Source organism: Dryas octopetala, chromosome 5 (genome assembly GCF_963921425.1).
Source record: "Dryas octopetala chromosome 5, drDryOcto1.1, whole genome shotgun sequence".
Classification (NCBI taxonomy): Eukaryota; Viridiplantae; Streptophyta; class Magnoliopsida; order Rosales; family Rosaceae; genus Dryas; species Dryas octopetala.
In genome coordinates this window covers 4,999,397-5,016,726 of record NC_141370.1, presented here as the reverse complement: position 1 = coordinate 5,016,726, position 17,330 = coordinate 4,999,397, and the positions used below count along the sequence as shown (strand labels likewise).

General features: G+C 36.0%; 1 protein-coding gene across 8 annotated transcripts; it reads left to right on the top strand.

Moving 5' to 3' along the window:
- Positions 1-5,895: 5,895 nt before the first annotated feature.
- On the top strand, positions 5,896-16,927 carry LOC147283704 (uncharacterized). 8 transcript variants are annotated; one of them, XM_086244853.1, is made up of 12 exons: positions 5,896-6,303; positions 6,409-6,463; positions 8,462-8,783; positions 8,859-8,949; positions 9,717-9,750; positions 10,152-10,849; positions 10,933-10,981; positions 11,053-11,178; positions 12,558-12,662; positions 12,799-12,890; positions 12,977-13,130; positions 16,481-16,927. In XM_086244853.1, the coding sequence occupies exons 1-12, from the start codon at positions 6,131-6,133 to the stop codon at positions 16,745-16,747; spliced, it is 2,166 nt and encodes a 721-aa protein (XP_086100979.1). In that variant the 5' UTR covers positions 5,896-6,130; the 3' UTR covers positions 16,748-16,927. The 8 variants fall into 8 exon arrangements, 7 of the variants coding, with proteins under 7 accessions (XP_086100979.1, XP_086100978.1, XP_086100981.1 ...); XM_086244852.1 differs by having other exon boundaries at positions 9,714-9,750; XR_015122389.1 differs by having other exon boundaries at positions 8,462-8,949; positions 9,714-9,750; positions 12,799-12,838; positions 16,481-16,620.
- The last annotated feature ends 403 nt before the right edge of the window (positions 16,928-17,330 follow it).

Below are 17,330 nucleotides of genomic sequence, written 5' to 3'. Positions count from 1 at the left end.
AAGCAATTGAAAGATATTCATTCCTCTATTGTTTTCCTTTCATTTCGTTTTTATTGTAAAACAGATGAGTTCTTTTGTAAATGATTCCGTATTGAAATAATTTTTTTGTTGTTTTGAGATGTGTTAGAAAAAAAAACACTCACATTAATTTTCTTTTTATTTCAAGTTCAAAAGCATAAATAGTTTGATGGGTGGGTCACACATGGAATGCAGTGATAAACCGACCTACTTAATTTTTAATGAGCTGAGCGATTGGCAAAGGTGCCGATCGAGTGCTTGGCAGCTAAAACTGATTGACTTTCAATCCAACACTAAAAATTATTGTCAGTTTCAATCCTAAAAACGCATAAATATGATGCTTATATAAACGTCTTGATAAACAAGTAAACTCTAGCAAAGGTGTATTCTCCGTCTCATCAACCTATTTCCTATTCCAAGTTGATCAATGAGTCATTTCCTAATTCATCTAGTATTTCTTCTAGCTAGGTAGTGTTGGAATATTAGCCAACAATGAACAATTTCCCAGTAATATTATATGAATAAAGGTGAAAATTAATATTATTAAATTATAAGAATGAATGAAAAATTATGGTAGGGCTGATGATATAGAGATAAACATCAATTTTTTTTATGTGATGTTGACATCAAATATGGGAGATACAAATTGATGAGTATTGTATATCACAACTATTTAAGACTTGGATAATCTGAATAAAGTAAGTGTTGATGCAAATTTTCGTAAGAGAGGTGCAACAACTTAGAGATAGTGACCTGGCTGATCCGAAGTCTTGCTGGATGATGATGTGAGATCTTCCTGTAAGAGAAACAAGATCAAAGGAGATGGACCGTTGTAGTACCAGCCAAACACGCTCCGATGATGAAGTCAGTGATGGTGTATTTGATGGTAGGTGAGGAAGAACAAAGGATGAACTTGGGAGAATAGGAAGAACAAGGCAAATGTTCTGGGCTTATTCCCAGCAAGTTGGGTATGCTCTTGGGTGAGTGAAGGCTTTTTGTAAGTGCTTGTCTGGTGAGAGGTTGATAGCTTCGATAGATCCCCCATTTTGCACATATAAGTTGGTATATATAGGCAAAAGAGATTGAGATGAGTAAGTTACCTGCATGTGATTGGCTGGTTGAGAAAGATCCACGCGTTTGGTCGTGAACAGTGGCATGCACAGCTACCCACCTCCTTTGCATTCAATGCTGCATTGAATGCAAGTATGGAAGATCCAGGTGAACTGCCTCAGTAGTCATGAATGTAGGCTGGGTTGTCTCTTTTGTCAGAAGACCTTTGTCAGGTGCATTTAAGTGTGGCGGTTCATCCCAACGTGATCTTCCTTGGAATGGCGGCGGAGAGCCGAGCCGACCCGAACACATGTTCATATGTGTATACATGAAGCCCATGCGTGATCGGATCGGACATGGAAATCCTGACCGAACCGATCCAAAAGATAGGGGTCCTTCCGAGTCGCCACTGGCTGACGCTAGAACTCGAAACGAGATTCCTTCCGCGCCGAGCCGATCCGAGCCGGGATGACCGTGGAAAGATGAACACTCAATCCCTTGGAAGATCATCGGTTCGGGTTGGACCGGACATGGAGGACTCGGCATGGAGATCCGATCTGAGCTGGCAGAGGAGGTGCCGAGCTGTGATGATGTGGAGGTTAAAGTCTGACCACTGAGAAGTCAAACACTGAAGTTGGGTCTAACCAGCCACGTGTCCAACCATGATTGGCTGTTGGATTGGTGTGGGTTTATCCACAAATAGTAAGAGTTGTAGCATAATCAATATGTAAAATGGAGAAATAGTTAATCTCAAACTGTTAGAGTACTATTCGGCTATAGATTAATGTTATAGCGCACGAAAGTGCATTGATTGATCAAAAGACTAACATTGTAAAACATTTTCTTTCACAATGCATAAGTCTCATAATCACTAAGGATATATTATCCATATTTCTGATCGAGAGAAGTAGTTGACAATGTTGGAGCATAACCTTGGGTTTCGATTCCCTAAACCTTCGGAGGGTTAGTGTATGAATGAACTAGTCGATTTGTCTGATTGAGAGGCTAGCTTATGGGTACATACCAGTTGTAGGGATACTCTCGCTACAGGGCTTAACATTTGGTTTCAGTATTAGTACGTAGTTGTCCATGTGGGTGCGATCGGGTAAGTATTGAAACTTGGGATCTTGTTATCATGGAGTGTTACTCACCTTTTAACAAGAATTCGTTAAGTCTGGATAATACAACTGCATGGTCCTTAAACTTGAGACGCCAATGTTGTTATATGCGCTCAATGGCTATGCTTTAACAGTATTACAAGGCTAGGCTCCTAAAGTACAGTTAAAGGTACATATAGGGTATAGTCACTGACGTATGGGTACATGTGTGTGTTCAACAAAGGATCTGTCACTCCTGGTAATAGGAGAGATGTTTTAAGAGGCAACATATGTTTAGATTCATGAATCTCTGGCCATAGTACTTAATCATGGAATAAGCTCCCTTGATCAAATGGAATCTATACATAAGTGTTGAACCTCAAGGATCATGTTAGAGTTGACGGAATTCCATATCCAACCATGATTTGAAACATAGAATGATAGAGAGATTGTATTGTGTTACAATCGAGACTGAATAGGTTCTTCTCCCTTCCGGTTTAATCTTGATAGCCATGACATGGTACTAGGTGTCAATCATAGAATGTGGAGACCCAAGTACAGTAGTAATGTTACACGAATTAGGTTAATTTAGGAAAGTGTCCTAAAATCACTACCGGATTTAATTTGAACCTAAAAAGTCACACGCCAATAAGTGTGGGGTGGTAGAAATGAGCTTGAGTACTTAAGGGTAATTGGACTAGAGCTCCACCAGCCCTCTTGCCCTGATTTGGTCATGTTATGGGTGCTCAATTAGTCAACCTCTAGACTTAAACTAAATTTTGGACTTAAATGACACCATTAGGTAAACCCTGGAAGTACAATAACCCGGTCTAACTAGATTGGTTTTTGAAATTGTTTTGGGAGATATAACCGAAATGAAAGGTCATGTCGAAATTCTGCTCAAATTAACTTTTGACTAAGTTATTGTCGAACTTGAATTTCCATTTACTCAAAGAAATGATCTTGGATGTTGGTGAAGTGGAAGAGACATTACAAAAGGTTAAGCTTTATATAGTTACTGTTCGGCAGTAACAATATGTTATATATTGCTACTGCTTGGCAATAGCAACATGTTATTGTTACTGTGTTATATAGTGTTACTGTTTGGCAGTAACAACTTGTTATATATTGCGACTACTTGGAAATAACAACATGTTATTGTTACTGTTTGATAATGACAACATGTTACTATGATTTTTATGTTTTTTTATGGTTTAAAATTTGATTTTCTGTTATTGCCACGGTTAGACAAAGACAATTCTCTGATGGATAGTGACAATCCTCTAACAAGGAGAGAGACAAAGGGGTGGGTGGGTGGGTGGGTTGGGTGGGGATGACTAATGGTTTTATGTTATTGTTATTGTATAACAGTGACATTTCTCTAATAGACAGTTGCAATTTTTTAATTTGGTTCGGAATGTGGTTGTTACTATTTGTTAGTGACAACTTTATTGTTATTGTTTAACAATAACAATTTATTACCACCCATTTATGTTTTAACTAAGGAATTAAATTTTGGATTTCGAGAAAATTTCGTTGACAATTTTGACGGAAATTTAGATGAAAATTTCGAAAATTTTTAAATTTCGACAAAAATTAGACGGAAACGACGAAAATTGCTATCATAATACGAAATTTTTTAATGAAACTTTACTATATATTTATTTAACATATTATCTACTAAATTGATAAAAAATATTGAAAAAACCAAATTATATAGTAGGTCTAATGTGATATAAAGTGAATATAATATGCGCTGGAGCAAATACTGTTAAATAAAATTAGTATAATAAATAAATAAAATTAGTATATTCTTTATACTCTATAATTTAATTATACACTAAAATCTAAATCCTAATACTCTATATACTCTATATACCCTAATACTCTTTATACTCTATAATTTATGCATTAAACCTCATATACTTTATATTCTTTAGGATATTAGGTTTTAGGCTCTTTATGATATTTTTAATTATTTTATATATATAAATATATTACAGTTTAGGATTTAAAATAACTAAACGAAACTCCAAACTTTTTTTTTTATTTCCAATTGCTCAAAGGCCCTAAACCCCCTTCCGTTTTTTTTTTGTCTTTCCTTACTTTTTTTCCTCGTGCCTCTCTCTTCAGTCTTTTTTTTTTTTTTTTTTCTTTCCTTCCTTTTTTCCCGTGCCTCTCACCCAGCCAAGCTTTTTCTTTATTGAGTGTAACAACCCAAATTTTGGCTTATGATAATTTTTGTTACTTAAATTTTTCAAACTTGTTTTAAGGTTTTTTTAAAAGAATTAGAAATTTCCTTAAGTTTATTCTAACTAATTTAGAACTTTTGGTTGTGGTTCTAGAGCTTAGTTGTGTGGAAATGTATTTTAGAAAAGGAAAATTTAAGAATTTGACGATTATTACTTTTTTCGGAATTAAATTATGAGAGTAGGATTTTTCATAATTTTTTGAAAGTAATTTGACTATTTTGAGGTCATAGGAAATTAATACTCATCAATACGAGTCCGTAAAATTTTTCGGTGAATTATTTGGAGTCTCGAGTTATTTTTGGTGAATTTTCGAAGTTGGAGAAAATAGAAAATATAAAAATTTCAAAAATTTTGATAAATTTCAGTAAATTTCACCGAAATTTTGAAAATTTCAAAAATTTTGGCGAAATCTTCACGAAAAATTGTTAAATATGTGGTTCGATTTCAGAACTCTAAAAAAACGAAATTTTCGTCAAAAATTTTAAAATTTAATACCTTGGTTTTAACAATGATAATATACCCTTGTATCATTTTGCAAAAAAAAAAAAAATGAACATGTATAAATTTAGTTCGCCTAAAAACAATGATGTCAAAACCATCGGCATGCGGTTCCATTCTTACTCCTGTCAATGGAAGCCACGCAGCTGCAATATGGTTGTACATGCAGCAGCAAGTGCTAGATGGACCTACAAGAGAAAACTATTGCATATACTCCCCTACAAGAGAAAACTATTGCATATACCCCCTACAAGAGAAAAAAATAAATAAAAAAAAAGAAAATATTTGTATTGAGGTTGGACCTTAACCTTGAGTAATCTTATTAGGCTATTTAACCCTTTAACATACCATTTTACATAATTTCTCATTATTTTTCGTCATACTATAGGGGGTTATATGCAACAGTTTTGAAACCTCAGGAGGTGCATGTGTAATTGTTGAAACCCCATGGGGTGTATGTGAAAAGACGATAAACCTCAGGGGGTGTAAATGTAATTAACTCAGCAAAATTTGCCCTTTCATGTTGGATTGAAGCCATGTGGTTATTATTTTACATCTATGTGGTTATTATTAGAAGCCATGTCAATACTTAGTGGTAGGGTCCATGTATGCCACGTCACTGCCACATCATAGATAACGGCATTTTTAACGGAATATGTAACAGAAGTATGAAATTGACACGAAATGAAAGTTGATGTATGAAAATACAACTTTTAAAAATTAAGGTACTAAATTAAAATACAATATATAGTTAAAGTATTAAAATGTAATTTGCTCTTATAATTTTGATTCATTTTAATGGTTTTTCTCACACATAATTCAAGTCTTTTAAAGAGTGGACTACTACAGTATTTTACTGTAGCAGGTAGGCCGTGTAATCATCCATTTTTTGCTATTGGACTTTAAAAAAAAAAAAACCCAAAATAATAAAGTGGGTAATTGAGCAAATTTGGTGGCGTGTCAATATCTGCCATCGAGCGGCAAGCGCTAAATACTTTGCGCTTGAATTCTCTCGTGTGGCGCCATATGGTGTGCGCCTTCTTCACTCTCTCCCACATTCCAAACCCTAGCTTACTTTACTCTGCCATTGAACTCTAAATTCTGAAACCTTTTTCATGTTTAGTTTCCATATCAATTTACTCGAATCTGCTCACCTGCGCCACAGTTTTTGAAAGAGCCCAATGGGTGATTTCTTACAGGTTCGATTCGATCCATATGTTATGGCAATTGATTAGCCCAACTGAACTGCAAGAGAATCTCCCAAAAATGGCTGCAAATTCGCCCAAATCCGACTGTAAATTTGATGATACTGGTTGGTCGGATGAGCTTGACTATGTTCCATTAATACGACGCCGTAAGCTGTTACTGGCCAATAAGCAAAAATCTAAGTGAGCTCCTTGTTTCCAACTTCTTGTTTTTTTTTTTTCTTTTGTTTGAAATATGCCAATAATATTTTGGGGTTAGTGGTGGAAGCTTTGTCTTTGGGCATGCAGGTGCCTTATTGATGCTGCTGTTAAAGAAGAAGATGATGAAGTCTGTGACTCACAAGTAATTTATTTTTTCTGGGTTTCATTTTTATTATAGTTCCAATTATTTTTATTGTGACTATTGAAAGTTCCTAAAGTCTTGCCATAGGGGTGTGTTTCGGACAAATCGGATCGGAAATAGGGTGTTTCAATTCTAATCCAAAAAATTTCGGAATGAAATTTCTATTCCAAAAAATCGGAATTTCAACATCTCATTCCAATTCGGAATTTTCAGATTTCTTGGAATTTTCGGATTTTTTCGAAATATCACATTTTCGGAACTTTCAGATAAAAATTTGAAATTTTCAGATAAAAAATCGGAATCTTCACATTACTTTTGTTATTAGTAAAAACAAACAAAAAAAATTAGTAATTACACGTACTGGGTGCTTTTGTTAGCATTTATGTTATTATGATACACATATGTTTATATTAATAGTATTAGTTATTTTTTTTTAATATATATATGTGTATGTTTGAAACAAATAACAAATTAATGAAATATATAGTAAAAAACTAAATAAATGATATAATATTAATATAAATACGGAATAAATTGGCATAATTTAAAAAATATCGAATCAGAATGTCTTTGGAAAGTTTCAGATCAGAATTTACAGATACATTCCAATTCCAATCCAATTTTTTTCGGAATTTTTGGAATTCGGCATTTTTGGATTGGAATCGGTCGGATTCGGATTTTCCAATCCAAATCACACCCCTAGTCTTGCAGAAGTTAAAGTTTCAAGCTTTGTATAATTAGAGTTCAATAGTATGATGTCAAATTCAATATCATCTGAAATTTACAGTAGTTTCCGGAACATTTAGAGAACAAATGGCCCTGTTCTGGACAATGAAGTTTGTTTATAACCATTGATGTTAAAAGTTTGTATTTGATATTTTTTCTTCTTATTTTAGTGCTTGATCGATGATTGTCTTTTGTGCATGAAATTTTCGGTGGTTGCGTCATGATTGAATAATACAGTGATTGGTTGATGTATGATTTTGTTCTCGTGAAAAATATCTCTTGCAGATGAAACTAATGATCCATATCAGGAATCTAGTGGAGAATAATGACTTAAAGAATATAGAATGAATATTGTGACGAGCATATTGGTTTCAAAGAATTTAATTATTTGTGACATTTAAGATTATGCATATTGGAAGCTTATAGTGAGCATCTGAAATTAAGAAAGCTATTAAATTGTACTGCTGTGAAAGGTTTTAGGATTTAATGTTAGGTAAGTTATCATGGCTACTGTAATATGCTATATTATTGTACAAAATTCAGAGTCTTTGCAAGTGCTAGGTGAATGCAGAGAAAAGTATATCAGTGTTTATGGGTAACCTATTTGAGGTACTAGATTCTAGCAAATTGTTTTGATTGGGCTAAACTCACAAAGTTTTGCAAGTGCTAGATGAATGTGGAGAAAAGTATATTTGTGTTTATATGTTAAATATATGAGCTACTAGATTTTAGTAAATTGTCTTGATTGGTTGGGAGAGAGGCTTAGTAATGCTTAGGTTTTTTTTATCGACCAATTTCATTTATTGATTGCATTATTTATAAAAAATTATGAGAATCCAGTTAGAATGTGGTGGATGAATGCCATGAAAGTAAGGAACTCTTAGAAATTTGACTTGAGAAGATAATTGACTAGAAATTAGAATTTCCAAAAAGTATAGGTGAGATACTGTGACAAGGAGGGGAGATTGTGATACCCCTGAATCCCATATCGGTAATGCCCTGGGAGATCTAGGATACTTAAGCAAGGTCTCGGAATTTGAAAATCAACTTCAGGTAGCACTTTTGGAAAAAGGGGTTGCTGCTGTAAAGGTTTTATTTGATATATGGAAAAAAAAAAAAAAAAAGCAGTCAAGTTACAACTTGAATATGATTAGAACTAATTTCATTGCAAGCAGTTTGAGTAGGCATCTATTCTTTGTTCCTTCCCCCCCCCCCCCCCCCCCCCCTCTTTACTTTTCCCTTTTTGGTTTGGTTAATAGAATACGCATGCAGGATGTTATCTTGTTTCCTTTTGCTGCCAGAGAAGTGGGAGTTCAATTATTGGAACAAGAAAAAAGGGGAGGTACACCTGAACTCTTATGCAGTAAATCTGCAGTAGATTCCTCAGTTGATCAATGTTTACAAATTGACGCATGCAGCCAACATGTGGAAATGCCTGGTGATTGTGACTACAATAGGGCAAAAGTAAATGCTTCAGAGCAGCTAGATTGTACTGAATCTAACATCGGTGTTGCTCAACTCGAGAAAATTGATGTCAATATTTGCTCTCAACCTGAAAATCCTACACTATCAGAAGTTCATGCTGAAGTAAAGGGTGCGTACTCTGAAAACTTGTCAAGTTCATATGGAGATGGTATGAATGCTTTGGTTGGTTCTCCTGTTCCAGCAGTTGAGGTCAAAAGTGAAAACTCTGATAATTCTACTTTTGATCATCTGGACCATATTGTCTTGAAGGAGCGGCAAAGGATACTTCTATCAAGGTGCCATTTTTTCTTTAATAATTTTTATGTCTTGGCACAACTTTTCTTTTCAAATTCATTCTCATTGCACAAGCACAAACACATTGTAGACATCAAATTTTAGTTACATAAAATTCACTTGAATTTGATCAACAATCAACAATTCAAAAGTTTGACTATTTGACTAGTCAAAGCTGACTGATGTAGCCCATAGAAGGCGACTTGTGTCGACACCTAAGAGGCCAAATGAATATAAATCAAGTCCCCATCAAATCGAATTAAATTGAAGCCAATCAAATTTAGTCGAAGGCAAATCCCGCAAATCGAAGGATTCAAATGTGGGGATTCCAAAGCAAGAACCTCACTTTTGCCTATAATATCCGTCCTTTATTTAAAGAAAGAACTTTTGGCCTAGGCAAACCCCTAAGACTTGAAGACTTCCAACGCTCTCCACAAGGCCCTGTTACATATTCTTCCACCTCCAAAGTTGAATAACTCAAGGAGATTTGAAGTTTCCACCATTCGATTCAAGAACGCATGCTCGCCATTCTTAGATCAAAACTCATTGGACATCAAATCAAAGAATTTCATTCTTGTAAAGAATACACACAAAGATTGTACCCACATTTTATAGAAATTATTGCAAATTTTAATTCTCCATGTTTTTCTTGTCTTTTTAGTTTTAGAATGTGAAATTTGTGCATACACACATGTTTGAAACTATGTATAATTTATATTCCAGGAAAGAGAGGGATACATTGATTTTGTTTTTCTATGGTATTCAGCAGGAAATTCTTGGGTTTGGAAAAAGCAGTTCTGGAGGTAATTTTATAATCATTTATTTTATTAATGAATTGAGTTATTTAGAAGTTTGAGGCTATTCTCGGGCTGTGATAGTCTTCATCTCATGTATAACCCAATTTATAGGAAAACCCTGTTAATGGGCAATTTCAAATGACACCTGGATCCTCTGGTTTTACAAGTGAGATCAGTTCAGCTACTAGTGAGATCAATATTGTATCATGGTTTGATTAAATTAATTTTTTTTTCTCATAAAAACAAATCAGCTAATAGCAATCAATCAAAACTTGGTGCTTTGCTTTCTAATTCTTCTAATTCTTTAAGTTCAGCTGTGGGTTCAGTAGGGTAAAATTGAGAATAGTATTCTTGTAATACATTTTATCTCCTATTATTAAAGTTTCTTCTAACATTGTATAATGCAGGGTGTTGCTGGGCCATTGTCGGAAGACCTTATGCAACAACATGCCGGTAAAGGAAAGAGAGATAGTATTGTCGGTGGAAAAGCTTTAGTGGCTACCAGTCAGCTTTTTGACATTCCTGAAAGAAATGCTTCAGTTTGTAGAACTTCTATGATCAGTTCACCAAATAAAAGGATTGTTGGATCATCTCTTACAACTGATCGATGTTCACTTGATTTAACTAAATCAAATGATGTCAGAAAAAGTTCTGAAAGTGACAGGATATGCTCATCTGAGGGTATGTCCTCTATTGCCATGGAGTTAAGTCCATGTGGGGGACAGGATGATGTGCCAACATGCACAAGTAAAGCGTGTTGTTCAACTTTGTTAACATCTGTCAAAATGAAGGAGGAACCTTTCGACGATAGTCACTTCCACAATCTGGGCAGAAATGTTAGGGATAACTTCTCCCTGAACATACTGCCTGTAAAGAATGAACCTATGGTTTTCAATGAACTTAATGAATATGAGGTAGACAATATGCGGCTGCGAGATCGGTTGAATCTGTTGGCATCAGGAGAGGACTCTGAAGTGCACATGTCTAAGGACTATGGATGCTTTATCAAAATTGTGCCTTCTTCCCTCAAGTATAGCCCTATTGCCTTGGAATCTGCTAAGCCAGCAAGTACCAGTCGTCCACGGAAAAGGAAAAAGACTGCCACGTATGCTATGTTTATTTAGATTATTTATCCACCTAGTTTTACGCCCATCTTTCTTAGGGATCATTCTGACAAATTACTTGCAGGGACTCCGTTGAAACTGCGTTGGAGGAGGATGCTCCAGGACTCTTGCAGGTATTCCGTGTTTCTCATTGTTGTACTTCCAGTGACTTTTTGATCAAGACTCCTGAAATGCTAACTGGCAGGTATTAATTGACAAGGGGGTATTGGTTAATGAAATCAAGCTTTATGGCGAGACGGAGAGTGATGAACCTCTAGATGAGTCTTTTTGTGAAGACAGCTTTACAAAACTTGAAGGTGTTATATCAAAGGTTGGCAACAATTAAAATATTATGATGCTTTGCTCCTATTTTTTCCTTGTTAGAATAGTTTCATGTGTAGTTCTTGTGGCTTTTTTGTAGCGTGAAATTTTGAATCATTTTGATGAGGAACTTATGAAATCATTGTAAGATTGATACGAAAATCATTACTACTTTTCATTAATTTGACATATGCAAAGACATGACATGCAAGGTTTGAGTTAACTAATGAGTGAAGGTTCATTATATAATATGAAATAGTTTATAAGGTTATCGAAAAAGAAATAATCAGAGATAAGTGAAATACATGTGGCTGCTAGGGAAAATGATGAAAGTCTTAGAGCTGTTTTTTAAAACCAATCAACTCACTTTTTAGGGTTTTCCACCATGAATTAGCTGAGTTGGTTACAAAAGGAGAATACCACTCTCATTTCCTTCCCTTTTCTACAATATGGAAGACCAAAGTACCTCCAAAGGTTTGGGTGTTTAGTTGGATTCTTGCTCATGGGAAAGCTAATTGATATGGTTTAATGGAATTTTTTTTTTTTTTCTCTCTACATTGGTGTGATGTGCAAGAAAGATGCTGAGAGGGCGAATCATCTTTTTTTGCATTGTCTGATAGCATTGACTCTTTGGTTAAGGTTATTCAGGAAGGCCAAGGTGTGGTGGGTGATTCCAGCTACATGTGAGGCATTGTTTTGCAAGAAAAAGTTTTTTGGAGGGTTTGGTGCTGAGAAGATGTGCAGTTATGGCTATTATTTGGGCTGTTCTGATATAAAGGAATAGACAGATATTTGAGGAATTGAGCAGTGAGCGAGTGGATTATTTGTGGGAGAGGGTTTGTTTCAGGGCATCTCTTTGGGTATCTGTGTCGTCAGAGTTTAGGGAGAATTCATTTTGTGTTATTTTCTCAGATTGATTGCTGTTTCTTAACGGTTGATGTCTCGAAAATTTTGCTAGCTTCTTTGGTGTAGGTGGAAGATGGTTTTGGGCTTTTGGTTTTTTCCTTGAGAGCATACCTTGTCTTCAGTATTGTACAATTTCTTTTTTCAGTTGATGATCTTGTAGAAAAGCTTAAGAACCTATCCTCCTTATTTGGTCAACATGAAGAGCTTGCTTTGGTTGATGTTCTGTTTTTGAATCAATACCACTTTATAATTGGTTATATCTGTTCTGTAAGAGTGATTTCAGATTCTCTTTTTTTCTGTTTTCTTTTTGTTTTTTTTTTTTCATATGAAGATTCTCTTTTGATTAACATATGGTTGGCTACTTCTTGGAAATAGAGGCTCTAAAATTCATTAAGCTGTATTTAAATTTCCTCGAACAATTTAATGTGGCACTTTGCCCATTTGCATTAGTGTGTGTTTCTAATTTTAGCTTCATTGGGACAGCTTTTTTCACAGCGCCAGTCGTTTTTGAAGCTTGCTCCGATACGATGTGCAAAGGGCTCAAGAGCAAGTTATTGCTTGGCTTGTCTAATTTCACTTGTGGAGCAGGTAATTGGTTTCTTATAACCAATTGGTCAGCATGATACTACTTTTCATCAAATCGCTTACCTTCTGCTCTTATCTGTTTACGCTTCTTTTATCTTTCTGGTTATATTAAGTCCCATTATATTTTATTATTTTACAGACTCGATATCTGCAGTTCAGAAATTGGCCTGTTGAATGGGGTTGGTGCCGAGACCTTCAATCATTTATATTTGTCTTTGTGAGACATAATAGGTGCATGATTTGCAGAATTTTTCTTAAGATCCATCTTCTCTACTTGAGCTGGATGATTTTGACATTTTATCATCAATTGAGTGCAGAATTGTGCTGGAACGACCTGAATATGGCTATGCAACATACTTCTTTGAGGTAGTAGATTCACTACCAATTGACTGGCAGATCAAGCGGCTGGTGACTGCAATGAAGCTTACCAGCTGTAGCAGGATTTCCCTAATTGAGAACAAAGCATTGATGGTAATAATTTTAAAACACATTTGAGATGATTGCTGGTATATGGGTCAAAAAATTGAGTCATTTGTTTATTGGATTAACATCTATGTATCATTAGTTTATTAGTATGCTAGCCAGCCATTGAAAATTAGTTTGTCCAACCTGATGCTCCTATTGCAAGTGTGAGCTGTTCTGTGGTAGATAAAGCTTGAAACATGCTATATTTAAACTTAGCCTGCTATACTCCTTATATATATAGCAGTTCGGTAGAAACCACTTGAAGAATTTTCCTCCTTTAGTGATTTTTCCATCACTTTTATGCTTTTTTACACTTTTGCCACTTCAATTGCATTTTCACAATTATGTTACCTCTCTCTCACTCTCTAATATACCACACCTTTACTTCCAATTGCAATTTTTTCTTGAATTTAATTCACCCCACTTCACTGACATTTGAAAAATTTATCATAACTATTTAAGATCATTTTAGTTACAATATGTAGAGGAAAATGGTCTCTTAAGTGACATTTATACTCATTTACATAAATCCATTAAATGACTACAAACAACTTAAGTTTTTTTTATTTTTTATATTATTATATTAAAGTAATTTAGAACTGAGCTTTTATGATGTCTTGTGATGTGGTAAATGGAATGGTCAGTACACTATAAAATTACATTCTGAATGTACATTCATAATGTAAATCCATCAATGGATGTGTTTGAAAGTTTAGGTCTATAAACAAGACCTTCCATGGATATGGTATTGAAATATTGATAATAATTTGACCAAAAAAAGAATTGATTATAAAGTCAATGCGCAAGTGTTTTAGTAAGCCTGCCTATGTTGTAAGAATTTGTTCCAATCTTTTTACGGTGAAGTCCTTCCTTGGAACCTAGGTAAAGCTCTTTGCCATTAGGTGAACCCTTGAGGTGGTCAATTGTACCACCAGCCAAATATACAGAAATGCGATTCTTTGTGGAGATTTGGGGATATCCTCAATTTCCTTTTTTAGACGGCACTTGTGGACGAAATAGTTCTTTCTTAGAGAAGGTAGATATCTTGGGGAGATCTCTTAAACCTGGCTGTATATTACCTTGAACTCCAAGTCATGGGATTGGATCATATGTTTCCCTTTTTGAACTGAGATTTCCCTGCAATATCCATGGGATATCCTCCATGATTATGTCGAACATGATCATGAGGGTATGATGAAATCCTTGGCGAAGCTTAATTGGCTGTTCAGCTAGGCAAGGAACACATAGGTGGGGAGTAGCACAAAATTATGGTGTTGAGTTGAAAAGGTGCTTTGGCTGAGCAGATCAGCATGTCCCTTGGAGATTTTCTGAGTATTGTTTGGCCAGTGGAGTCTGCTCAAGTCGTCTTGTAATGGTAGAGCCCCCAGGTAAGAAGGCAAGGCAGACCTTTTATTTTTTTGTTAACAAGGCAAGGCAGACTTAGGGAGTTGATAGTCAAGTAATGGTGGAGCCTTGCCGGGGTGGAAGTTAACCAAGCGGGTGATATGTCTTCTGAACCTGGGAAGTGGAAAGAAGGTGGCACATGGCAGGAGTGGGAAGTGTTGACAGGTCACCTACCCGTTCAAAATTTGAATTGGATTGGGTGGATAGTCGAGTAATGGTGGAGCCTTGCCGTGCTGGAAGTTAACCAAGCGGGTGACATGTCGTCTGAACCTGGGAAGCAGAAAGAAGGTGGCACATGGCGGGAGTGGGAAGTGGTGACAGATCACCTACCTATTCAAAATTTGAATTGGATCGGGTGGATACGTAGCGTTGGGGTTTCCTTAGAATGTGTAAAGGCAAAGCATTCAATAGAGGCAATGATTGCTGGCGGTGTCATATTGATGGCGGCGTGTCTAAGCAATGAGGGCAGTCACTTCAGCTGTGTAACATCTGCTGAGTGCCATATCGCATGATCTTGTGATAAATCGACCAAACAGAATGGTTGTGATGGTCTACATAGTCTTTCAATTTTTTGCAATCTCACCATTTTTAGAACCTTGGAGAACTTGGAATTGTAGAGTTCAGTATGCCTAGAGTTGACATCAGAGAAGCCAAGAATTGGAATGAGGATCATATTGAGCAGTGCACCTGTGGGAGTGCGTTAGACCTGTAAGTTCCATTCCTGCCCTAGCCTCCTTTCTCATCTTCTTGGCAGAGAGTCTTTTTAGCTGTTATACTTCAAATTTGTAGGCTGTTCTTCAAAGAGGCCACAGTTTAATCCAGAAAAACTTAATTGTAGAGTTGTTTGGTGATATATGACTGGTTAAATTTTGAGAACGAGGCCTGATCTAGGAATACCTTTAATTAGATGATGAACCAAGTAGGGAATACAGAGATGTAGATGAGGACGATGTCGGGTCCGAGCATTTAGGTGGAGATAGCTGAGCAGAGAGTTTCCTATCAGATTGTGGTGGGTACGAAGCAACTAGGAAAGTGATGACGAAGCGGAGGCCGAGGAGGAAGGGATTGAGGGAGAGGCCGAGGTGCCTAAGGATAGTGATAGTGAGCCTTTTTCTCGGTATGTTCCAGCCAATTCCCGTAGATACTGGAGCTAAGTACAACCACCCCAGAAACCAGACAAACTGGAGAACAAGATGACACAGAACTAGACCAGTTTAGGCACCAATATGAGATTCCCGAGGATGTGGTGACATGACTTTTGCCTGGGTAGAATGAATCACTGAGCTACTCACCTGAAGTGGAGGTGATGCTCTACCCTGAGCTATTTAAGCACAGGTTCATATTACCTTTGCATTTGTTCTTGAAGAAGTGATTCAGCACCTTGGGATTAGCCCGAGGTAAATATTCCCGAGCCCTCTTTTGCCCAACGTATGAACCAGTACCCGTCTAGAGGCATCCCAAGTTGGAGGGGTAGGACTACCTCCAAGTATGGAGCAATGTAAAGGATCATTAATAACTGAGAACCCTTCGTCCCAAAATCCTAGAAGCATTAGTAGTTCTACGTCTATGGAGCATGGGAGTTTTCGCAGCGGAGCAGCCTCCCATTGGGTGGGTTAAAGCTGGCAGGTCATGTTTGCTGTGATGGTGCATTTTTGTTTATAATACATATGTGACTTGGTATGCTATAATGTAATGCGTATGAGCATACTCTTTGTTATGTTTTGCTATATGCTTTTTGGCTGAGTTTATTTTTTTCTGTTAACCCTTAGTGATTGTGGGTATTTGGTCAGAATTTCATTTTTGATATTACCAGCTGGGTTCGGCTGTAAGCATTTTTTACTTGGATGAATGAAGAATTAATCGTTTTAGATGGTTTAATATATTCATTCTAGAAGGTGAGATATCTGTTTTTGTTTTATCTGCATCTTATTCCTTTGGATCTACTGATTAAGGTTGGAGAAGACTTGACTGAAGGTGAGGCTCAGGTGCTAATGGAGTATGGTTGGGTACCCAATACTGGTTTGGGAACGATGCTCAAGTACTGTGACAGAGTTGTGCATGACAGGAAGAATGAAAGTGATAGCTCCGAGTGGAGATCAAAAATAGGTAAGTTGCTAATGGATGGTTATAATGGTGGAACTCTTATTACAACCAACATCCCAAACAAGGTTGTAGACTGCAGAGATGCTCAAAGCCCAGAAATCAAGTTGGAGCTCTAATTACAGATGATACTGGCCTTACTTGTAGAGATGGTTCTTTTTTTACATAATGTCGCTATTTAGGTTGTTTCTCAGCTTTTAGATTACATAGAAACGATTGAGATGTATCAAAGTAAAAAAGAAACGCCAAAATTATCATTAATATTAAATTTCATATACTTTGATTAAATTTGAAGGGAACTTTATGATTCGTTTAATATTATGATCTGATACTACTTCTTAGGTGTTTCTGATCCCACTCTTAATAAGGTAACTAAAAGCTGCTCAACATACCCAGGTCGTTATTGGAAAGTAATACTATCGCTCAACATACCTTATCTTATTCTCCAGAAATTTAACTTTTTTCTTCTTTAAAAAAACAACAAAGAAAAAGAAAAGAATCCAAGCTATGGTTGGTATCTTGAAGTCAACTAGGTTAGCCTTTTGCCTCTTTATTTTTTTAGATGTGTTATTTATAGCCCTTTTGCTCTCCAAACTATTACCTATATCTCATTTTACACTTGCACTTTCATTTTGTCTCACATTGTTCTCCAAAATTTAATTTATGTCACATTGTTCCAATAGTTAACTTTTTCTTACCACT